At 35.1% G+C, this 24,056-nt stretch overlaps 1 protein-coding gene across 1 annotated transcript; it reads left to right on the top strand.

Moving 5' to 3' along the window:
* Positions 1-3,667: 3,667 nt before the first annotated feature.
* LOC107582936 (coatomer subunit zeta-1-like) lies at positions 3,668-13,598 on the top strand. The gene is made up of 8 exons (XM_016268960.1): positions 3,668-3,773; positions 5,311-5,402; positions 5,631-5,686; positions 6,741-6,818; positions 8,857-8,908; positions 11,608-11,646; positions 11,818-11,850; positions 12,712-13,598. Exons 1-8 carry the CDS (start codon positions 3,668-3,670, stop codon positions 12,757-12,759), a joined length of 504 nt encoding a protein of 167 aa, XP_016124446.1. The 3' UTR covers positions 12,760-13,598.
* Positions 13,599-24,056: the final 10,458 nt, after the last annotated feature.

Here is a 24,056-nt window from a genome sequence, read left to right on the forward strand (position 1 = left end):
AAATTTTAGAGCACTTCATGCTTCCTTCTGCTGACAAGCCTTATGGAGATGCTGATTTCATTTTCCAGCAGGACTTGGCACCTGCCCACACTGCCAAAAGCACCAAAAGCTGGTTCAATGACCATGGTGTTACTGTGCTTGATTGGCCAGCAAACTGGCCATGTCATGACGAGACTCTGGACAATCAGCTGCGACGTGATGAGACTCTGGAAGATCCGCTGAGACATGACGAGTCTCTGGACAATAAGCTGCAACGTGACGAGACTCTGGCAGATCAGTTGAGAAGTGACGAGAATCTGGAAGATCAGCTGAGACGTGACGAGACTCTGGAAGATCAGCTGAGACGTGACGAGACTCTGGAAGATCAGCTGAGACGTGACGAGACTCTGGAAGATCAGCTGAGACGTGACGAGACTCTGGAAGATCAGCTGAGACGTGACGAGACTCTGGAAGATCAGCTGAGACGTGACGAGACTCTAGAAGGGTGGTCATTTTGCAAAGAGACTCTTGTGTGGCGGCCATCTTGCGACAAAGCTCTTAAATGGCGGACATGTTGTGAAGAGTCTCTTGAGTGGCCGGCATGATGTGAGCAGGCTCTGGTGTAGCTGGCTTGACGTGAGCAGACTTTGGAATGGCATCCATCTTGTGAACAGGTTCTGGTGTGGCAGATACCACATTAAACGAGGAACAACTTAAACGGAGTGCAAAATCAATATATTGCTCAAGAGTCCAGTGAGGGGTATGGAGAGGCATGAGGTAATTAAGAGAATCATTAAGTCCATGTCGAAAAATGTCCTTTAAAGCCACATCATTAAAATCTACCAAATAGCACAGTCCACAAAAGTCGGCAATATAGTCCTCTATGGCCCTGTCGCCTTGACGAAGGCAGAGGAGGCTAACTGCTGGGTTCATGTTACGGTCGTGCATTCTGTAATGAGTAGTCCACTGAACGGCAAGTTGAAGAACCCATGTGCAGTTTATTTACAAACATGTGTAAAAGTGTAAAAGTGATCCAAACATAATCCAAATAGGGATAGCTGACGCAAAACTGATGTTTCGACACAGTGTCAAGATCCCGAAGTGCAGATGTTTCGAAACACTCCTCCGAAGTGTGATTCGAAACACCCATGTCACATGACTAAGGCGAATCAAAGCATTGGGGCGTTTCACAAGTGTTTCGAGAACCGTATCTGGTTTTGACATAACATATTCACAAAGAATTCATTAAGTTGTCAACGAAATGTTACAACACATTACAAGAACAGAACAATAAAAACACAACTTTTAAACATTTATTATAATATAAACATACTTCACCCAGGATTCGAACCTAAAGAGACAGACTCTAACAACATGCCAGTCGTGCACACTAACCACTTAAGCAATACTTAAAAATGACCACTAGGTGTCACCATAGAGACTGGTGTCAAATTGCTTCGAAGCATCGGCACATTTGCTTCGACTGTTTCAGTGTTTCACGAAGCCTCGCTCTGCCCACCACTAAATCCAAACAAAGACTTGACTTGACTTGAACAGACTTGAATAGACTTGATGTAGCATGAACAGACTAGACTAACTGACAGCAGGTACATACATTAATACACGACAAAGAACAATGTGAACATGAGGGCTATTTGTCTCAAACACTATGGGTCACATGACAAGAATCAACCAATGAGCAAACAGAACTGAGTGTCACATGACAGGACAATAACCAATGAGGAACAAGACACATGACTATAACAACCAATCAGAACTTGACACATACATAGGGCAGAAATACATGAGGGCAAGGCTTGGTGATGACACCAACAGCATGAATCAAATTACAAAATAAAAGACATGAAAACAAGAACATGAAATAAAACCCAAAACCCCACGTTACAGCAGTTTTGTTAGCACAGGGTTGGAAATGAACTTTGCAACTCTGGAGGATTATGGAGCCAGATCAGCCTCAAAAATAATACATTACAAAGCAAAATTCATAAATGCACAGCACAATTTACATTTACAAAATCCGATTCGTAAATTCAAAACAAAAATACACAAGTAAAATCATAAATATTTCCCCAAATGCTCACACAAATGCATCTTACCTAAATAAATTTAAAATGTTTAAGACAATGCCATCAGATAAAAAAATTACTTTACTCACTCGTTGAGTCTAGTTTTCATCTTCCATGCTGAAATCTCTCCGCTGTGTGTGTGTTCGAAATCTCCCTTAGGTGGTGGTAGCTGTTTTTAATGCCAGATCAAAAGTTACTGCGAACCTGATACTACTACTACTACTAACAACAACAACAGAACACATTACATAATTGTTGTTGTTAAATGAAATATTTGGACATTTAACACTTATTTAATAACATTATACAGGTACATCTAAAAAAATTAGAATATCATGAAAAAGGTCAATATTTTTTGTCACTCATTTCAGAAAGTGAAACCCATATATTATATAGATTCATTACACATAGAGTGAAATATTTCAAGCCTTTATTTCTTGAAATTTTGATGATTATGGCTTACAGATAATGAAAACCCAAAATTCAGTGTCAGAAAATTAGAATATTGTTCAATAATGTAAATTCATGGTGTCACACCCTAATCAGCTAATTACCTCAAAACACCTGCAAAGGTATGTACCTGTAGATTGATCTGAATAAACAGGGTATGTGCGACTTTGGTGTGTAAGACAGCAGGCTAACTGGGTATTTTGTGCGCATGATATAAATCATAATGTGATTTTGTAGAAATTGTAATCAGGTGCTAAAAAAAGAGTACCCATTAAAATGTCTTTATATAAAAGACACGATCATGGAACTATGCACAGTACAAGCGCAGCGTTGAGCTTCTTGAGTCTGTTCACTAAGGAGCATTTTGATTGGTGGATTAAAAGCTCACCGCGATTAGCTGAACGGAACATACTCCAAAAAAATATATTTATGAATCTTAACCTGTCAGGAAAGTCTCAAAAATATTGCACACAAATTCAACGCAGTCCACACACGTGTGACGATTTGCAAATGCAGATTCAATGATCCATAAATGCATGTAACATCATTCATAAATGTGTGATGGAAATTAATTAAAGTACTTGATATATACATATTTGTGTAAACATTTTACATTTATTTAGTTGAGTCTGTTCACTAAGGAGCATTTTGATTGGTGGATTAAAAGCTCACCATGATTAGCTGAACGGAACATACTCCAAAAAAATATATTTATGAATCTTAACCTGTCAGGAAAGTCTAAAAAATTTGCAAATGCAGATTCAATGATCCATAAATGCATGTAACATCATTCATAAATGTGTGATGGAAATTAATTAAAGTACTTGATATATACATATTTGTGTAAACATTTTACATTTATTTAGGTAAGATGCATTTGTGTGAGCATTTGGGGAAATATTTATGCTTTTACTTGTGTATTTAGGAATTGTGTTTTGAATTTACGAATCAGATTTTGTAAATGTAAATTGTGCTGTGCATTTATGAGTTTTGTTTTGTAAATGTATTATTTTTTTAGGCTGATCTGGCTCCATAGAGGATCTCTTCTTTTACTGAGTCATTTTATGAAGAAAAACAAGCATGTGCAGACATGAAAATGTGGAAATATGAGTTAAGCATTATGAATACATATTCATGTACTGTAATAACAAATGCTTCCTGTGCAATTTCAGTACTATGATCCAGAACTCTACCCCTCCATGAAAGAGCAGAAGAATTTTGAAACGAACGTCTTCAACAAAACACATAAAGCTGACAGTAAGTTCATTATTAAACAGCTCTTATGTTGCATTTTACTGATCAATATACTGCCTAATGTATTGCTTGTAGTGATTAGACCTGATTGGCTGCTTTATGTTCCAACTCAAGCTCTTCAGATCAATGTTTCATAGTAAACTCAAGGAAGTTTAGAGATTTCATTGTGCAAATTAGGACCACAACCACTCTCAAAGTATAATAGTAAGCGTCCCAGATCAGTCCCAGATCAAGTTACTAGTTTACAGTGGTCCTTGGTCATTAGAACTTGCATTTGCAAGCTTCCACTGGGGCTTGCAGGTCAGATTACTGGAAAACAGGGTGGAGAACCAGTTCTAGAGTTCATAGATGTTTCTGTCACTTGCCCTGTGGGGTGAAGGAGTATGACACCAGGACTAAAAACCACCCTGATCCTTTCACCTGTTTAGGTGTTCACTGGTCAAAATACACACCTGTATTTGTCTCTTAAAGGTGAACCTGGAGAAAGGTGATACTGTCCGCTCGGTTTAAATTTCTTGGAGTTTTCTTTTAGTCTTCAGTCAGATATTCAGACAAACATATTGAGATTTATCTAGGTGAGATGGGCCAGAAATAGCTTCTGGCCTGCAATTGTTTTGCTTCACATGAAACTTTCAGTAATCAGACACCCGGTCCTTTTAACACAGCGTCTCAAAGTAAAACACTGAACTGAGATCAGTTTTCCTAGTACATATTAACAGAAAATTAGAATTGGATGTGATATTATTTTGTTGTGCTGTATATTGCTTTCAAGCATTGTAGTCTCTGTGGCCTCACTCTATCTATCATGTATGAGCACTAAGTAATAAAATAAACTAGAAAAGTTGACTTTGATGAAAATAACTTTGATGTTGGCTTGGTCTGCAGGTTTTCTTCATATAGTTAAGTAATATCACACAAGCAAGTATGCATTTTCCCGAATATCAGCACATGTGCCTGATCACAAATGTGTTTTTTATTTTATACAACAGTTCAACAAACAAGATGTTAATACTGAGTGAGTTACATTTTAGACATAATATTGTCAGGTTTTTTTGCCAATTAAAGTAGTTTAAAACAAAGCCGTAACAAAACATTTGTGCATCTCAGAGCAACATTGCAGTATTTTGTTCCTGAATGAATATGGTTTTGAACAAATAATTTAATTTCTAAAGGAATCAGGCATTTTGAACGAATCGTTTCAGTGAATGATTCAGTGAATCACTCATGAAGATGCTGGCGGTTTTAGTGTCATATTTATTCATCCACGACAGGCCTAAACCAGCCAAGGTACCAGCACAAAAACGCACTCAGCAAAATATTGTTTAATTATCATTATCAATATATCCCAGAAAATATTAAGATATTAATTTTTTCTCCCAAAGATATATAATTTTCTTGTACCGAAAAGTGTAAAAAATGTATATAGATTGGTAAAAGTTTGTTCTATATCTCTAATGTTTAACTGAATATACATAATTTTATGAATGAATAAATGGTAAATCTTGTGTATTTTGTCTTCTGCTTCTTTCTGTGTGTGCAGATGAAATTGCTTTCTTAGAGGGAATGACGATAGTCTACAAGAGCAGCATAGACTTGTTCTTCTATGTAGTTGGCAGCGCTCAGGAGAATGAGGTAAGTCCTGTAAGCAGATGAGCTGGCCTGTGATTGGCTGAAGTGCTGTCCATAATTTGCATGTGACAGCAATTCTTCCATTGTGGAGAGCTGGTCAGTTTTAAACACTATTTGACATCTGTGACATTTTGTTTGTCTAAGAGGATGCAGAAATAACAAAGTCAGCTGTGTTTCATCCTTTTCCTTTTTTGTCTCTCTCTCTCTTTTCCTGTATTTGTCTGATCTCAGCTCATGCTGATGGCAGTGTTGAACTGCTTGTTTGAGTCTCTCAGTCAGATGTTGAGGTGAGTTCATGCTCTGATTTATATATATATATATATATATATATATACACACATTCTACCATTCAAAAGTTTGGGTTTAGTGAGATTGATTGATTTTTGAGGCAATAGATGCTTTTATTCAGCAAGGAGAACACATTAAATTGATCAAGAGTGATAGTAAAGACAATTATAATATAATAAAAGATGGTATAAAAGTAATTTTAAATTGTAAAAAATTTAATCAAATAAATGCAGCCATGGTGAACATAACATACTTCTTTAAAAAAATAAAATAAAATCTTACCGAGAGCAAACTTTTGTATGATTAGTGTATGAAATCTGAGGCCATTTAATATTAAGAAAATATAGAGGCCAGTGTGTATTTTGATATTTATAAACAGTTCTGTTGACATCATGTGTCGTCCTAGCCATAGATAAGTATAGGTAGGCCTAGATGCCTTATTAGCAGCTGTTTCTGTGGGCCACTATACGTAAGCTGTCTGCCATATTGGAACGGTCAAAACTGTTCACACTCAAGAGCAAGTTGACTATCTGCAACTGTAGTAGTACACTTGTATTTATATCCATATCTGCAATAGACTTAAGCAGATGATTTTTGTAAACTATCACAACACCACAAGATGAAGCGGTTCGCTAACACGACATGAAAATGTACCATAGTTTAAAAACCTGTAATACAGAGTTGATACATATTAAAACAAATGCATTCTCACCTGTGAAAGTTCATTCCATTTCTTCGGGAATTACAATTTTACAATCAGAGAATGCACAATGTTGTGGGCTTGTGGCATTTTGGAAAACCCATTGATTTTTACTGTGAGTGACCACACATTGGCTGTGAGATGGTGGACGCGTCAACATGTCTGGAGTGGTCGAATGTGGCATCTGTCTGTACATATCTGCGGTCCTAGCTGCCTATAGGCTAATTCACGTCAGAATTCCCAGAATTATTGGCGTCAAGCCTCCTGTGGTAACCATAGAAACTGGTTCAGTGCAGGACGTGGTGTCACAGAAGAACACTTGTGTGCTCAGATGTCTGGTACTTCTCCAACAGGAAGAATGTGGAGAAAAGGACTCTGTTGGATAACATGGATGGAGTGTTCCTTGTGGTGGATGAAATCATCGATGGAGGGTAAGTAATACACAGTTCTCTTTTAGAAATTAGTCGAGTTGAATTTAAATTGACTCCAGTTTTCAGTCACATGATCCTTCAGAAATCATTCTAATATGCTGATTTGCTGCTCAGGAAACATTTCCAATGTTTAATATTTTTGTGGAAATTGTGGTACATTTTATGAGAATGAGGATTTTTAATCAGTGGAAAGTTCAAAAGAACAGCATTTATTTGAAATTTGGTAACACTTTAGTTAACATGAGCTAAGCATGAACAATACTTCTACAGCATTTATTGATCTTAGCTAATGTTAATTTACTAATGCATTATTAAAATCAAAAGTTGTGCTTGTTAAGTAAGGGATAATGTACATCCAGCCAGTTGTTCTTGATCTTGATTCACCCTGAAGGGGGTTATTCTGCGATAACTACCGGCTGGATGTACATTATCACACTTATTACACGGCTACTTGCCACATAAGTAAATAATTAGACACAAAGTATTGATTTGAGCTGAAATATTTGAACGCAAAGCTTCCGTGAAGACAGCGGGAAGTGGAAAGTTCAAACTAGACGGACATTTAAGGGATGCGGTGCAGTCAAAGCACTTATTACACAACATTTCACCACATAATTAATTAAGGCGATAAAAGATATTGATTTAAGACGAAAAAGTTTTAAAATCTTACCAGATTGTTCGTTATATCTTATTATCCATTACAGTGTACAAAACAATCGTCGCAAAATGGCAGCAGCTGCGTTTGTATGAAACGAGAGAGCGAGTCCAGGATGACATAATTAAATAGTTATACACATAATATTGAATTGAAGTTTAATAATTTATTAGCTGACCAAACGCAAAGCTTCCACGGAAAAAAAAAAAACTGTTCCTAGCAAGCGTATAGCGCCGACTTCAGTTACCCGGTTTTTTTAGTTTTTACTGGTTGTTATCGAGGAATAACATACCTTGGAATGTCACGACTGACCAATCAGAATCAAGTATTCCACAGAGCCGTGTAATAACATTAGTTAATGCACTGTGAACTAACAATGAATAACTGTATTTTCGTTAACTAACATTAACAAAGATTTATAAATACTGTAACAAATGTATTGTTCATTGTTAATTCATGTTAGTTAATACATTAACTAATGTTAACAAATGACAGCTTATTGTAATGTTACCTGAAATTTTTTTAATGTAAAAATAAATGTCTTTACTGTCACTTTTGATAAATTTAATGCATCTTTGCTGAATAAAAATATTAATTACAAAAATCTTACTGTCCCCCACATTCGAAACGGTAGCGTATATGTGCTGTTCAAATTGCACAAAATGTAAAATGAATATGTGTTGTAATCGTATAGTGAAGTCAGTACCAATGCTAGGTGCTCTAGGCCAGGTCAAGCATATAACAATAAAATAAATTATAAATAAAGACCTATTTTACCTATATTTGCAATTAAGTAAAATAAATGATAAACTTGAAAATAAAATTCAAATACAGCAATACAGTGACATAAGACTACAGTTACATTAATGAACAAAAAAATGTGAGAATGTCAGAATGATAAAGGTCTTCTAATCTCCGAGAAATTCCCTTTTTAAATAAACCTTTACTTTAATTTATGAATAATATTTATTTAGTTTGACTAAATATACTGGCTTTTAGCAGGTAAAAATATTTTATTAACAGGTCTTAATAGATTAAGTCTTAAAAGGTCTTAAAAGATTAAGTTACAAGCTGCTTCTACAAACAAATAGCAGCTCAGATGCACAGAAGTGAAGCACAAAAAGATGAACAGAAAACGTTAATGATTATGATTCAGAAAAAGGCTAGGTTATAATTCACTTTCAACGAATGGGCTGGGCAGAACGGATAGGGAGAACTATACTGCCTATACCAGGATTTGCCACTGAGTGCAAAACTGGACTTAAACGAAGTTATCATTATCATGATGGCTGTTTTTATTTCACAAGTCTCAATGCTAGCAATTTTGTGTCATAAAATTCACGACTTTCTATTTTGATATGCTGCTCTTCAACTTATTTACAGGGTGATCCTAGAGAGTGACCCCCAACAGGTCATTGAGAAGGTCAACTACAGGGTAAGAGACTGTACAGAAGAGCAAATATCATTGTGTAATGAACTGACGGTGTTTGTTTCCTGTATTTAGGGGTTCTGCTCTTGACAGCTTGTTATTAAACCACAGACAGCTGTCAGATATGACACCAGTACTGCAAGTCAGCAGAGTTTCTATCTTGCTTCTTTTTTTTACCTCACTGCAAAAAAAAATTCCGTCTTCAGCTGTGGTTGCTGGAATTTTACCGTAAAAAATACAGTAGCAACGTTCTAGATTTTACGGGTTTAACTTAAATTTACAGTTAAATACCGTAATTTCATTAACTGATATAATGTTAATATACCAACCTATTCAAGTACTGAAATCTGTTTTGTACCTTTGTAATACACTGATAACCACCCAATGCAGGTGGTGATGAGAAAGTCACATGATGAACAAAAGCCCATCACAAGCAGCCTTTAAATAATAACATATATGGAAGGTGCACAGTATCATTCACACAGACACTAAACACCATCATGGTAACACACATGAAACTGAAATAATGCAATAAACATTAATTTAACAACATTAGGTGTAACACACAACCCTAATATACAAAACTGATAAGAAAAAACTAAGAAGAAACATAGTTATTTCAACTAAAAAACATAAAATATGAAATGTAACGCAGGGAATTCTGGGACTGTCAATTTACGGTTATTCACCGTGTCTTTTTCACTTCCAAAAACGGTATACTACCGTAAAATTAATGTCCAATACATGTAATGTCCAATACAGTTTTTCACGGTATATAGTAGGGGAATTTACCGTTAACCATTTAACAGGATTTTACTGTAGCATTTTTACAGTATTTTACCGTTAAATTCATGGTCATTTTTTACAGTGTAGAATTACTGCTTTCTGTATTTATAATTACCTCAGCATACCATTTCAGCTTGACAAGAAGTTGCCTTTTTTTAATGTGTATGTGGAAAGGAGGGATAAACAGAAGATTTAATTCCATTATACTATAAGTAATGTGTCCCTTTCACATACATGCACACAGACAGACTAAATGTCCCCTCTCTTGCCCTGTCAGTGTGTGTCAGAACAAGCGTATGGCTTCGTCCTTTTTGATTACATCACTGGTAACATGGAGGCCCAAGGAGAGATGCGGCAGCTCCTGTAGCTCTCCTTCAGCCGCCTCCCTCACTCCCTCTGATTTAGTGCCGGATAGAGACGGGAGAGAGAGAGAGAGGGACGAGGGTGAGAGAGTGGGCAGGTAACTGCATTGCATGCACAAGTGTGTGTGAGGCTCACAAGAGGAACAGCTGTAACCCAGGCGGACGATCAATATTAAGAAAACATGGCGCTGACATCTGACCATAAACCTTTCGCTTCGGAGTGGGAGACACTGAGTCACATCTTTGAGTTACGCTCGCATAAACTCACTCAATCAATGACCGGGCATGATTTCGGCTCAGTTGACCTCAGTCCACACTTCTGATTTATGCTGTTATGAGTTTTTTACTCCAGTACAAGGGGGGGGGGAAGACGCTAAGATCCACTTATAAAATCAATGATTTCAAATGATTAAATGATTTCAAATAAGACTGAAATACATTGCAAAATAGAATACAAAACAAAATACAAATAGATAATACAGTTAAATTAAGCTCTAAATTCTGTCTAAAAATCTAATCCCAGGCAAATGTATTTTGTAAATAAATCTTATTTTTATTATTATGATTTTTTTATTTATTAGAAAGTTCAAAAAATAAACTTATAAACTGTATTATTTTTTATTAGCAGAAAAATGGCAATATATTATCCATGAATATTTGTAGCAGCTGGGGCACATTTTATTTTGTCATCTTTTAGATGTTTTTTAGATTTAGTGATGGTCCTGCTCCAGTACAGTGGTCAACAAATATAGATGTTTAATGCATTTTTAGAACTTTTTTTTGTTTTTTATTAGAAATGTTATTACATTTTATGCATTATTTTTTATTAGTATTACTTTTTTGTAAATTATTTTTTTATATATTTTTTTATATGGATTTTTAATTAACTTTTTAAAATTCTTTTTAATTCACTAGAACATTTTCTGTATTATTTTTCATACATTTTAGCAGCTGGGACACATTTTATTCTGTGACCTTTTAGATGTTTTTTTTGTTTTGTTTTTTGACTCAGTTTTAGTGATGATTCTGTTCTAGTGTAGAGATCGACCAATATGGACATTTATATAATATCTATACAACAACTGATGGCTAAAATAAAGCCAATATATACATAAGTAAATGTTTTGTAAATATTATATAAAATACGTTTTTATTTGATTACGTTTATTATTTAACAACAGAAAATATCCATTATCAAGGCTGACAAAATACCCTAGTATGAAGGTAAACTAACACTTCAGTTAACTGGGCAAGCTGGCATTATTATCAGCCAATGCCATTAATCTCAAATTAGGCAGAAATTTGCAGATCATTTGGTCTATTATTGCTCCAGATGTTCTGTGTATTTTTGCAACAGCTTTGGGACATTATTTTTGTCCATTAGTGAGGTTTAACAGTAGCAGTTGAGTTGTGGTGTGTTGTTGACCTTTAACCTTCGCTTTGGCATACAGTAACAGTTTGAAACATCTTACCTGATGTCTGGCTTGGTTGGTTGTGGTTTATGTTGGTTAGTTATTATTAATAATTATAATTATTCTGATTTTGGTTATTTTACAGGCAGATGACAATCCATTATCAGAACAGAGTGTGGCACAGGTATTGAACACACAGTTTGAACACGCACAGAATTTTCCCACCTTTTAACATCTTTGTCATGAAACTTTTTAAAGCTCAAAGCTTGTTAAACAGTCTGAAATGTTTCTTCATTAACACCTAGACTGATTTTAGTCTTGCTCTAACCTTTGCCACTAACTCTAACCTTGACAGCACATCACTGAAAAACTGGCTCTCACCTCTAATGTAAGTGCATGAACACTCACACATATGTGCTATTGGACACCCACTCATATATGCATGCTGAAGTAAGCATGTGTGTGCATTGAAGCTCTTAGAATGTTATGCAGCCTTTTGGGTAAATCTTTAAAACATTATATCAGAGTGTCAACAGAGGCGTAATATCATCGATAATAGACTGAAACTACTCTAAAGTGAAGTTTAATTATAAAAGAGGCATCACCATAGAAAAAAGCAATTGTTATTGTCTAGTCTAATATTGTGGTCTTCAGATGCCCCCTTGTGGCTATGATATAAATTTGTTAGTGTGGTTGGGGAGGTTTTATCATCAAGAATATACCCAGATATCAGGTAACGTTCTCTCAAAGTTAAGAACAAAAATTATATATATATATATATATAAAAAAAATTTTTTTTTCAGTTTTGAACCTTCAGAGAATATTCAGAAATAGCAATTACATAATTTAATGGGAACTTTAACAAAACGTTCTTAGAACATATTTTTGTAAGCTGGGTACACCTCATTATTGCACTATTGAGTCTGGTATTATACAAAATAAAATAATTCCACTTTCCTTTTCCATTTTCATAGTGTTCCTTTAGCAACAAAAAAATTGAGCAATAAAAAAAGGAATGGTTTATTAAAACCATATTGCATTGCATCAGTGTGGGACCGTATTATTTATTATTATTACTCACAATATATGCATTATATTTTATTATTACATTAATTAACTAATTAACAACGCAGATAATTTCACATTGCAGAGCACATTGAATTGCATATGTGGAGCTTCTTTTTGAAGTGTGTTACATTTTTTGGGTTGATCCTAATAATCCGCCTTTTTATTTATTTATTTATTTCAGGTGTTACAGTCAGCAAAGGAGCAGATCAAGTGGTCAATTCTAAAATAGCATTTTCCATGACCTGAAGGAATCTGTAAATTATTGCAAGGGAATTTAATATATATATTTTTTTCTTTTTTAATGAGTTGTAATTTAATTAATTATTGAAGTAATGCAGTTGCATCTCACGTTTAGTGCTGAAATATGTCTATTTATTTTTTTTTGCCAAAGAGTAAATTAGGTCATTTGTGTTTTTTAAATGATATGATAGGAAGATTGCTTACTGGGTTCTGAACCACACATACCTGTCTATTTCCAAAGCAGCTTTAAAGCAATCACAACTCTTTTTAACCTCTGCAAATATTGATATACTGCTGTTCAGTTTAGAGGAGGTACAGGCATGTCTTCTTTTAGCATAGCCTGTCATTTAAATGGTCACAGGTCTAAACTTGATTGTCTAAACTTGTATTGGTCTTTCATCAGTTTTGTTATTTTGGTTATGCTTTAAAACCTTTTGCCAATATAATAATAATAATAATTTACAAAGTTCTGTTACACTAAGTCTATATTTTGCTATTTTAAAATGTATGTTTTTTTGTTCAAATGGGGAAAAGGCAATATTATGAAATTGATATAGTCAGATAGAGGCATTAATATAATGATATAACCCACTATAGTAATAATAATAATAATAATAATTGTCTGATAAGCCACACCTATGTGTACTTTAGAAATATGGAAAGTAATAGCATTTAGTAGGTTTAAAAAAAAAAAGTGTTGTGTTTTGGTCAATAGTAACATTTCCATAAAAACAATATATTTAATTTTCTAGTAAAACAAATTGTGTACATTCTGCTGATTTGTTAAAAAAAAATGTTTTTGTTAAAAACATGGTTTCAGAAAATAATATGCACAAAAATGTCACTAAAAACTAATAAATGTGTTTGTTTTTTTTTAGCATTTGTTGAGTCGTTTCAGTCTTTTTGAGACCGAATGACAATAGGACAACAATGCTGATTGGTGAGAGAACACCGAATCAAGACCAATCAGATTGGTTCCATAATGAATGTTCTGCATAAATACGCATATGTTTATTAGTAATAAAAAGAGGGTGTGGCTTGGTCTGCCATTGGATGCCGTTGGCCAATGGAAATCGTCAAGCCGAGGCTCCGCCTACACGACTGAACCAAAGGGACGCAGCTGCGGAATCGCCAAAGCCTGACTGGTCGCAGATATTAAAGGTGGGTGTTGACTTTTGAAAGCGGGGAGAACTTCAACACCCAATCACATGTTACTCTTTCTTTTCGGCTTATGCAGAATCTGACCAGGTCAGCACTAGCACAAATAAAACATCAAATTCTGTAGTAGCCGAGTTTTCATTAGCCTTTCTAACTTGTTTTGCTCAGTGTCAAGACGACAAAATCAGATACTGAAAGCTTAGCCCATATCACAGTCTACAATAAATAGGGCTATCAAAAACTATATGTTTTAAGAATGGTGCACAATTTACACAGTATAGCAGATTACAGTTAACATGTGTTAAACAGTGATATGACAATTTACACAAAATCCACAATGAACTAAATTACGTTCTTATGTCAAATAATTATATTCTTATCAGTATTAGGTGATCACACACATGTAATAATAATAGCTAATAATCACTGACGCAATGAAAAGGAACCCTTTTCGCCATAAACATAAAAAATAACCAGAATGGTGTGTACAAAAATAAATGTAGGTTACGCCATAGACTATAATAAAAGTGGATTAATTGCAGCTTACTTCTGTTACAGCGATTTCGTATTTTTCATATCGTGATCATTAAAAATCATGAAAAGTGATTCATGGGCACAAGTTGATTAATGCGCATCCGGCGTTAGGAAAAGCATACATTTAACACGACCAAAAAAATTGAGACATGTTGAAACTAGCCTAAATCATCTTTTTATTAGCAGAACATTTTAACTATCGCAAAATCGCAGCCATAGGCCTGCACTAAAACAAATAAAACACTAAAAAATGACTGGATTTAAAAAATCGTAAAATAATCGTTACAACTTTTAGTCATTTTCTAGGCTACTCCTTTCTTTACACCGATTTATATAGAACGAAATAGCGACTAAGAGAAAGCACTGGAGGCGCGTAAAGCACGTGAGCTGGCGACTGATCAGAACACAGCAGTAACTATAGCTAACTCTGGTCACATAGCCTACTTTCTCTCTTTTTACTTTATTTCCTCCATGCCATAAAACCATTTTCTTTCATCTCCTGTTCAGGTTGTGACCTCGGTGTACCGCCACAATACCAACTTTCTGGCCTATTTATTTGTGCATTAATTTATCTCTTTATTCATATGTTAAAAAGAGAGAGATTTATTTTGTATTTTGTAAATAAATTAATACAATTAAATAAATTAATTAAATGCTATTAAATAAAAAAAATGAAGAAAAAGATAATGAAGAAAGGGGAACCCACCTCCCAGCAAAATAAATAACTACTCCTATTAGAAGCCCAGCAATATTGTTATTGTTGTATTCTTCCTATTAATTAATTTGTGCCTTTGTAATCATACATTATGAGTTATTTCCCCCATATCATGAAGTTTGCTGTCAAAATTCACATGCAGGTATTCTTTTAAACAGTTTACAGGAAATCCCTTCAAATCAGCCACAAGAAATGTTTCAAAAGGTTTTTTTTTTTTTTTTGTAAACATCAAGATTTCAGGTTATAATCCATAAAATATAAAGTGTGTATTTTAGGTTTAGGTTTTAGGTCCATTTTTTTTTAAAGTACACATATTCCATGAAGTCATGAGTTTAAAAAAATACCTATAATAGTTACAAAAGAGCATTGTAAGGTCTTGTGCAAACATATTGCATGCAGTGTTAAAAAATGCTAACTGAAATTAAAAAGTTAAGTTTAACTGTTGCCTTAAATAAATAAATCAGTGATGTATAGTGACTGCAGTGCTGAAAGTCATTGCATTTTTTACGAGTTTGAATTGAATTTATTTATTGTTTATTGGTAAACCGTGTTGGGGAAAGTTACTTTTAAAACTACTGTGTTACTGCCTAAAAAAGTCACCAATTACTCGTTATAGAAAGTAATGTGTTCTGTTTCTTTTGCGTTACTTTTTTCTCATCTGCCTTGACCTCATTGTTCTCTCTTCAGAAACAAAAAATACAAAGAAACACAAATGTTATAAAGTCATTTTTGCTCATTAGTACGGTTGATCATCGAAGGTCAGCAGCAAACATACTGGTTAATAAAATGGAATTAAATAGGCTGCATAAAGGATATTCGTGTTATTTAACATGTTTGCGTAATCCTGAGTTTGCATTTGACTGTTTTTATTCATTTGGAGGAATACTGAATCTGTTTTTGTCCAAGTGAGATGAGTAAATACATGCTGATATTTAGTCTAGAATTACAGTATCCTCATGTTTACTCGGCGCAGCATGTTTACACAAGCCTCTGCACTTATACTCTTGATTTCTCTCAACATGGGGACAGGAGGGCTCTCAGTCAATACATGGCAAAACAAAGTAACTGGCGTAATTTATTTGAAAAAGTAACTCAGATATTTTCTTGTAAATCAAAAAGTAATGCATTACTTTACTAGCTGCTAAAAAGTAATCTGATTACACAACTCGCATTACTTGTAATGCGTTACCCCCAAACACAGTCGGTAAATAAAATCAAGCTAAAAGTACAAAAACCTGTGAAACCGAGTAGAATTGACATTAATTGATGTAAAAAGTTAAATGGAAGGGAACAAACGTTTAAAATTGGGGGGAAACTGCACAGTATAACTAATACTGTCACTGATTGTGTTTTCTCAGAAGCACAGATATTTTACAGATGTTGACTTAAAGCCCTGATTGTAAGTTTCCAGGAGTGGTGAGTGATTGTGATGTGTTTGTCATAATCGCCATCTAGTGGAAAATGGACATTTACACCGTCAACTTGAAAAAGCCAGACTCTCCGCACCTAAAGCACGTGTGCTCAATGTAAATTCTATATATTGAGCACAAAAGAAGATATATAAACAGTTGCTGATAGTCATTGACTTCAATGGTATGGAAAGTATGCTATGGAAGTCAATGGCTTTCTTCAAAATATCTTCTTTTGTGTTCGACAGAAGAAAGAAAGTCGTACAGGTGAGGGTGAGTAAATGATGACAGAATTTTCATTTTTGGGTGAACTATCCCTTTAAACCTAAGGCCTAAGATGGTTGCTGAGCTTGTTCAGTCACTCAGCCTGGTCAGACTGGTTTGTTGGCTGGGTTTAGAAGTTAAACCAGGCTGGGAAATCAGACCAGCTTGGCCAGGATGTGAGACCATCTAAAATCAGCTACACTGTAAAAAATGATTTTGATTTTAACAGTAAAATACTGTAAAAATACTACAGTAAAAAACGGTTAACTGGTTAACAGTAAGTTTCCATACTATATACGGTGAATAAATGTAATTACATTTAATGTAATTTCACAGTAAAATACTGTTAAAAAATATTTTCGGAAGTGAAAAAGAAAACTTAATTGTATAATTTACAGTGAAAAACTGCAAATTGACACTCCCAGAATTCCCTGCATGACACTTCATATTTTATGTTTTTTTTGTTGAAATAACATGTTTCTTCTTAGTTTTTTCTTATCAGTTGTGTACATTAGGGTTCAATCTTACATCTAATGTTGTTAAATGAATGTTTATTGCATGTTTTCAGTATCGTGTGTGTCACCATGATGGAGTTTAGTGTTTGTGTGAATGAGACTGTGTGCACCTTCTATATATAAGTATTGCCCTCCTCAGCTCGTAGTGAAGCTGTTTGTGATGAGCTTTGGTTCATCATGTGACTTTGTCATCACCACCAGCTTTTGGTGGTTATCAGTTCATTACAATGGTTCAAAACAGATATTAACACTTCAATATGTTGGTTTATTAACATTACATCAGTTAATGAAATACGGTATTTTATTGTGAATTTAAGTTAAGTCTGTAAAACCTAAAATGTTGCTACCATATTTTTTACGGTGAAGTTCTGGCAACCACAGCTGCCGGTATATTACCGTAATTTTTTTTTACAGTGATAGGAGTAGCAAACAAGCATCTCTTTGCAGCATCCTTTTCCCCAAACATATCATGGACGTATTTTTAACCCTTGTAGAAATCCATCATTGGCATCATGTTTCCTGCATGTAATTATACAGAGGGGTCATAAAGCGAACACACACACACACACGTCACTGCATCTTCACATCCTCAGGAAATGTGTTTTTGTGAGAGTAGCGGGTGTTAATAGATTTCAGATCGCTTGCAGCTGCTCACAAAGTGCTTCAAAGTGAAGAAGCGCTGGATGAAAGAATGCCCGTCATCTGTCACAGCCCTCTTCATGGGATAGAGACACGCAACACTGTGGGCTCGTCCCAAAATACAGTCCTCCACAAGGTCACAACTGCACGCTAATTTCCTCAAGTACTTAACCTTGAGAAGATTTGTCTACATATTTCTCATTTTTGCCATGAGAAAACTGACCTTGTTTCCTCTGTACCGAGTAGTTTATTGACACGATGAAAGACAAACTTCAGCATAAATGACATGAAGCTGTATGTTTTCACAGTCAAACAAATGCTTTCATGTATGCTCTACCACATATTTTATAATTCAACGACTGACTGCTGTTAATCAAGTGTGACAGCCAAAGGCATTTCTTGTTTGTTTTTTTACAAGCTCAAAAATTTTTACAGGTGAAGATGAAGAAAACCTATACTTTTAGATATCTAAAATCCTAATAATCTTAATCGAATAGATCTGTATACTGTATATTGTCAATTCTGTTATGTTTATACATGGCTGCGTCTTGTCACTTTTCACCTGATGTTTTTTCCACGTCTCATTGGCACCTTACTAAGTTCCTGCCAGTTTTATATGGAAAAAAACTGTTAAGGTGTAATGCCTCTGATTTAAATTTTAAATTTTAAATATTTTTCTAGCCATTCACTCTGTGTCATATGATGTCAAATAATTAAATTCAAATAGTTAAATAATAAAAATCAGTTTGTTAAAATAAACAAACAAAATAAAATTTCAACTCATATATATGTGATAATACATAAACTATAGGCCATAATATAACATTATGAACCATATCAGGTTTTACAAATAAAAGACATATTCATTATGGGGTATTTCACCCTCTCACATTATACATTTCAGGGGCTGATATCACCAAAACTGGCATTTTGGCTGGATCCCCCATTACATTACATTAAATTTAAAATATAAATTATAAATGTATTGTCCCAGTAAACAAAATTCAATGTATATGTGTAAATGGTTGGAGAATCTTTAAATAAGCATTACAAACTATACTAGGTTTTATAAATAGAAAGAGATTTTCATTATGGGCTATTTCACCCATCCACATTATGAATATCAGGGGCTGATGTCACCGAAATTGGCATTTTGGCCTGATTCCCCATTATATTGCTATATTACATATTACTGTTTTTACTGTATTTTTGTTTAAATAAATGCAGCCTTGGTGACCATAAGAGACTTCTTTTAAAAACATAAAAAAATCTTGCTGACCCTGAATATTCCAATGGTAGTGTAGTAATATTATATTATATTATATTATATTATATTATATTATATTATATTATATTATATTATATTAGTGTTAAATATATTTAAAATATAACATTATTTAATATAAACAGATTGTCCCAGTAAACAACATTCTGTTCCACTGTACATGTGTATGGTTGGAGAATCTTCAAAATAAAAGTATCTGTTAAAGTAAGTCAATCACACACATCATGGTGTGCATCATCTAAAAGTGAGCTTTAAAACAGGGCATATAATATTGATCAAAACATCCAACGGACTCTATAAATCAATGAATTACGAGGGGGTTCAGTTCTGAAACACTGATTGGTCACATGGTCACCCGTAATTGGGCATAAGTGGCATCTGGGAAGTAGAGGCAATGTGGATTTTTTTTTTTTTACATCAAGGAGCCAGTTGGCATATGGTGAGACCTTTGAACTGTTCCTCATACTTCACTTATTGGCATGGTGTCATGCTTGACGTGGGGAAACTATACTGCTAGTCTGTTCGGAATAGGTTATGGATAAAAGAAAGAGAGAGAGTTTGTGTGAAAGAGACTGTATGGTAGTTATCAAGCGTAGCGTTAGTTCTGGCAAGTCACGTTAATCAAGCTCACATCAGCTGACCTTCAGCTGATCCCCATCTACCTATGAGACTACGACACCTGTCTAAGCATTCACATATAAGGTCCCGCAGTAGTATCAGCAGTTTTCGCATTGCTCAATAGCTAATTACCCTCCTCCATCCCCAACTCCTCCTCTGTCTGTCGGGATTCAGCCTTCTGATTCTCCTTTGAATCAGACTAATTCTAAAATGTGTACATAAAATTATTGAACTTTAACAATATCTGCAATACATTTATGTTAGTTCTATTCTGTTTACCCTGGGGGTTATCGCTGCTCTCCCTGCTCTCATCCATGCTAGGCTGCATGGCCTCCATGCAGGGAGTTCTTGCCCAGAACAGAACCATACCGCCAATCCAAACTGTATGCTAATTGTCAATCATCTTTGACGATAGTGGTCCTAACAGAATGAACCTTTATAGACATGGTGAACTGTGGTGATTGGACGTGTATGTGACACAAAAATGACAATTTTGCCTGTCTTGTGTATTCGTATGTTTATGTATGTATGGTTGTGACTGCATGACCATAAGAGACTTCTTTTAAAAGCATAAAAAAATCTTGCTGACCCTGAATATTCCAATGGTAGTGTAGTAATATTATATTATATTATATTATATTATATTATAGTAGTGTTAAATATATTTAAAATATAACATTATTTAATATAAACAGATTGTCCCAGTAAACAACATTCTGTTCCACTGTACATGTGTATGGTTGGAGAATCTTCAAAATAAAAGTATCTGTTAAAGTAAGTCAATCACACACATCATGGTGTGCATCATCTAAAAGTGAGCTTTAAAACAGGGCATATAATATTGATCAAAACATCCAACGGACTCTATAAATCAATGAATTACGAGGGGGTTCAGTTCTGAAACACTGATTGGTCACATGGTCACCCGTAATTGGGCATAAGTGGCATCTGGGAAGTAGAGGCAATGTGGATTTTTTTTTTTTTACATCAAGGAGCCAGTTGGCATATGGTGAGACCTTTGAACTGTTCCTCATACTTCACTTATTGGCATGGTGTCATGCTTGACGTGGGGAAACTATACTGCTAGTCTGTTCGGAATAGGTTATGGATAAAAGAAAGAGAGAGAGTTTGTGTGAAAGAGACTGTATGGTAGTTATCAAGCGTAGCGTTAGTTCTGGCAAGTCACGTTAATCAAGCTCACATCAGCTGACCTTCAGCTGATCCCCATCTACCTATGAGACTACGACACCTGTCTAAGCATTCACATATAAGGTCCCGCAGTAGTATCAGCAGTTTTCGCATTGCTCAATAGCTAATTACCCTCCTCCATCCCCAACTCCTCCTCTGTCTGTCGGGATTCAGCCTTCTGATTCTCCTTTGAATCAGACTAATTCTAAAATGTGTACATAAAATTATTGAACTTTAACAATATCTGCAATACATTTATGTTAGTTCTATTCTGTTTACCCTGGGGGTTATCGCTGCTCTCCCTGCTCTCATCCATGCTAGGCTGCATGGCCTCCATGCAGGGAGTTCTTGCCCAGAACAGAACCATACCGCCAATCCAAACTGTATGCTAATTGTCAATCATCTTTGACGATAGTGGTCCTAACAGAATGAACCTTTATAGACATGGTGAACTGTGGTGATTGGACGTGTATGTGACACAAAAATGACAATTTTGCCTGTCTTGTGTATTCGTATGTTTATGTATGTATGGTTGTGACTGCATTTCTGCCAAATAAGACAAGCCTCACATCACAGTTCAATCATCTGAAATAATTCCTTTGTTTTCAGTTACGGAAGTTAAAATCCATAGTCACCAGAACAGCAGCACAAATCATTAAAGTCTGGTCTTGCTCACATTTTCAGTCAACTCATGCAGCACAGCAAGGGGTTGCTGCATATATAGGAGATGGAGTGAACAAACTAAGCGTGATTGGTTGGCAGCTGTTTAGCATACTCTCCCTGATTGGCTAAGGAGCTGACATTGATGGATTGGTCCTTTACTGATTGGTTCCTCTAAAAAATGACGTTCTCAAATGCAGGGCAGGGCTAAACCTATGGGGTGTGGCTAATTTAATGTGTGCTGTCAATCAGCGAAGGCCCTCAACACAAAAATAAATTGTTAACAGTTTTTACCGCCAACATTTTTGTTTAAAACTGCTATATTTATGATTATCAACTCAACACATTCTAGAAAAGACAAGTATTTCATGCATACCAAATGTACACACAGTTTCACTTTTAATCCAGTGAACAATTTAACAATTTCTCTATTTACCACAGTGGAACTAAAGAAAAAGCATGGAAAAATCAAAATCAGTAAGATTACAATCTTGAAAATGAAGGTAAAATAACTGATGAAAACCTATTTTTCAAGCTTTAGCGAGCGATTAATAAATCAAGTGTTCATGACATCCTGGCATGTTCCTCCAGAATATTAACTATTACTCAAACTGCTGAAAGAAAAGTATGAAATTAACTATTTTAATCATCCGTTTCTTGGAAGAGCTGAATAGTAGGCCTATGGTGTATTTTGGAAGCCTGTGTTATTTAACTATCATGGTCCTTTCCTTAAGTATCATACCAAATTACACCGCGCTGTCATATGGACTTAAAATCATATTAAAAAATGTGTTGGGCTGGATCTCGAGATCTCATGAAATGAATTCATCCATGAAGCCAGGCGCTTCAAGCAGATCCAAGGCCACATGGAAGGCCTGAGCTCATAGAGAGACGGCCCGCGGTTTGTCTCCTGTTTCTCGTCAGGTCGCCTGCCAACTCTGCGTCACCCAATCAGGGCGCCCAGAGGAACACATGGTCCGCGGGGCTCCTCTATACCCTCGCGTGCCGCACGCCCCATTTCAAATAAACACCCGGATCCACTTGGCGCGGCGAGACCCGCCATCTGCCCAAACAGAGACGGCGGAAAATAAATGCCACTCTCCTAAACAAATAAACCTCCGTGCCGTTCAGAACGCCCGAGATGGGAGCACGGGATAGGAGAAAATACGATTTGTCCTCGCGAAGGGTAAACACGGCGACAGGGCTCTGAATGTATGAGGAGAGCCGGGGAATGGAGAGGTTTCACAGAGCATACAGTCAACGGGAAAGCAATCAAGGGAAAGTGTGTAGGCAAAGTCGTTTGGAGAAATAAATGATAAAGTTTTCAGGCAGAAAGCCACAGGGCCTCCACTTATATAAGTCAAATGTCAAAGCCCAATTTGCTAGTAGATGACAACCATAGTAGCCTAGATATCCACCTAGAGAAAAATATTATTTTAAACGTTTTACAAAAATAAATAAATAAAATAAAAATAAATAAATAAAAATAAAAAACGGTCAAGTGTTGAATAATTCGACATAGCCTAAAAAAATTAAAATATATTTATTTGGTGTAACATATTAGCTGAATAATAAACCAGTTAATTTAGATCTTATCACATGAAGCATAATTTTCCTTTTACTTTAGGCCTACAGGTTCCGTATTGTCGGTCATTATTGAATTCTCAAAATACCATGTTAGCTGTTGCAATTTCAGTTGTATTTGTAACCTTTTGTTGCATATTTTACTGAAAAAGGCCAAAAATATACAAAAATATCATTATCACCAAGCTGGCTAGTCTCTTGATCTTTCCAACCACAAAGCATTTGAATGTGCCATACTCGTTATTAAAGCTTCAGAAGTGCAATGAAGGATGCATTGAAGGTAGCATTACTATTATATATATGTGTGTGTGTGTGTGTGTCATCTTAAAATGATTTCTGAAGGATCACGTGACACTGCATTAGAATGTCTGAAATGAGTATTTTTGTTGTTACGAAAATTGTTATGAAAATGATCTTGAAGAAAAAGTATACCTATCATGTAAAATACTTTTTATGAGCAGGATTTTAATAAATTGATTGCTTAATGTTAAAAAAGTTGGATTAATTCCAAATTGTCCTTATATTATAATCATTATCACATCATGTAATCGTTGTTTTAACATGTTCGTTGTTTTTGCTTAAGTTAATACATGATGTTAACTTACTGCATAATTTGTATTATCTCATAACTGTACATTTCTGCCATATGAATATATTACTCTATTACTAATATGCGTGTAGAAACAAAGCTGCTTTGAAACTATATTTATTTGGAAA

Source organism: Sinocyclocheilus grahami, unplaced genomic scaffold, assembly GCF_001515645.1.
Source record: "Sinocyclocheilus grahami isolate Dianchi unplaced genomic scaffold, SAMN03320097.WGS_v1.1 scaffold48.1, whole genome shotgun sequence".
In the NCBI taxonomy this organism is placed as follows: Eukaryota; Metazoa; Chordata; class Actinopteri; order Cypriniformes; family Cyprinidae; genus Sinocyclocheilus; species Sinocyclocheilus grahami.

What these genes read in the sequence shown, in the direction of transcription:
- LOC107582936 (XM_016268960.1), top strand. Translation starts at nt 3,668, where the DNA reads ATGCTTCCTGTGCAATTTCAGTACTATGATCCAGAACTCTACCCCTCC. An exon ending in CAAAACACATAAAGCTGACA is followed by an intron (nt 3,774 to 5,310) that starts GTAAGTTCATTA and finishes CTGTGTGTGCAG; the next exon opens with ATGAAATTGCTTTCTTAGAG. An exon ending in GCAGCGCTCAGGAGAATGAG is followed by an intron (nt 5,403 to 5,630) that starts GTAAGTCCTGTA and finishes GTCTGATCTCAG; the next exon opens with CTCATGCTGATGGCAGTGTT.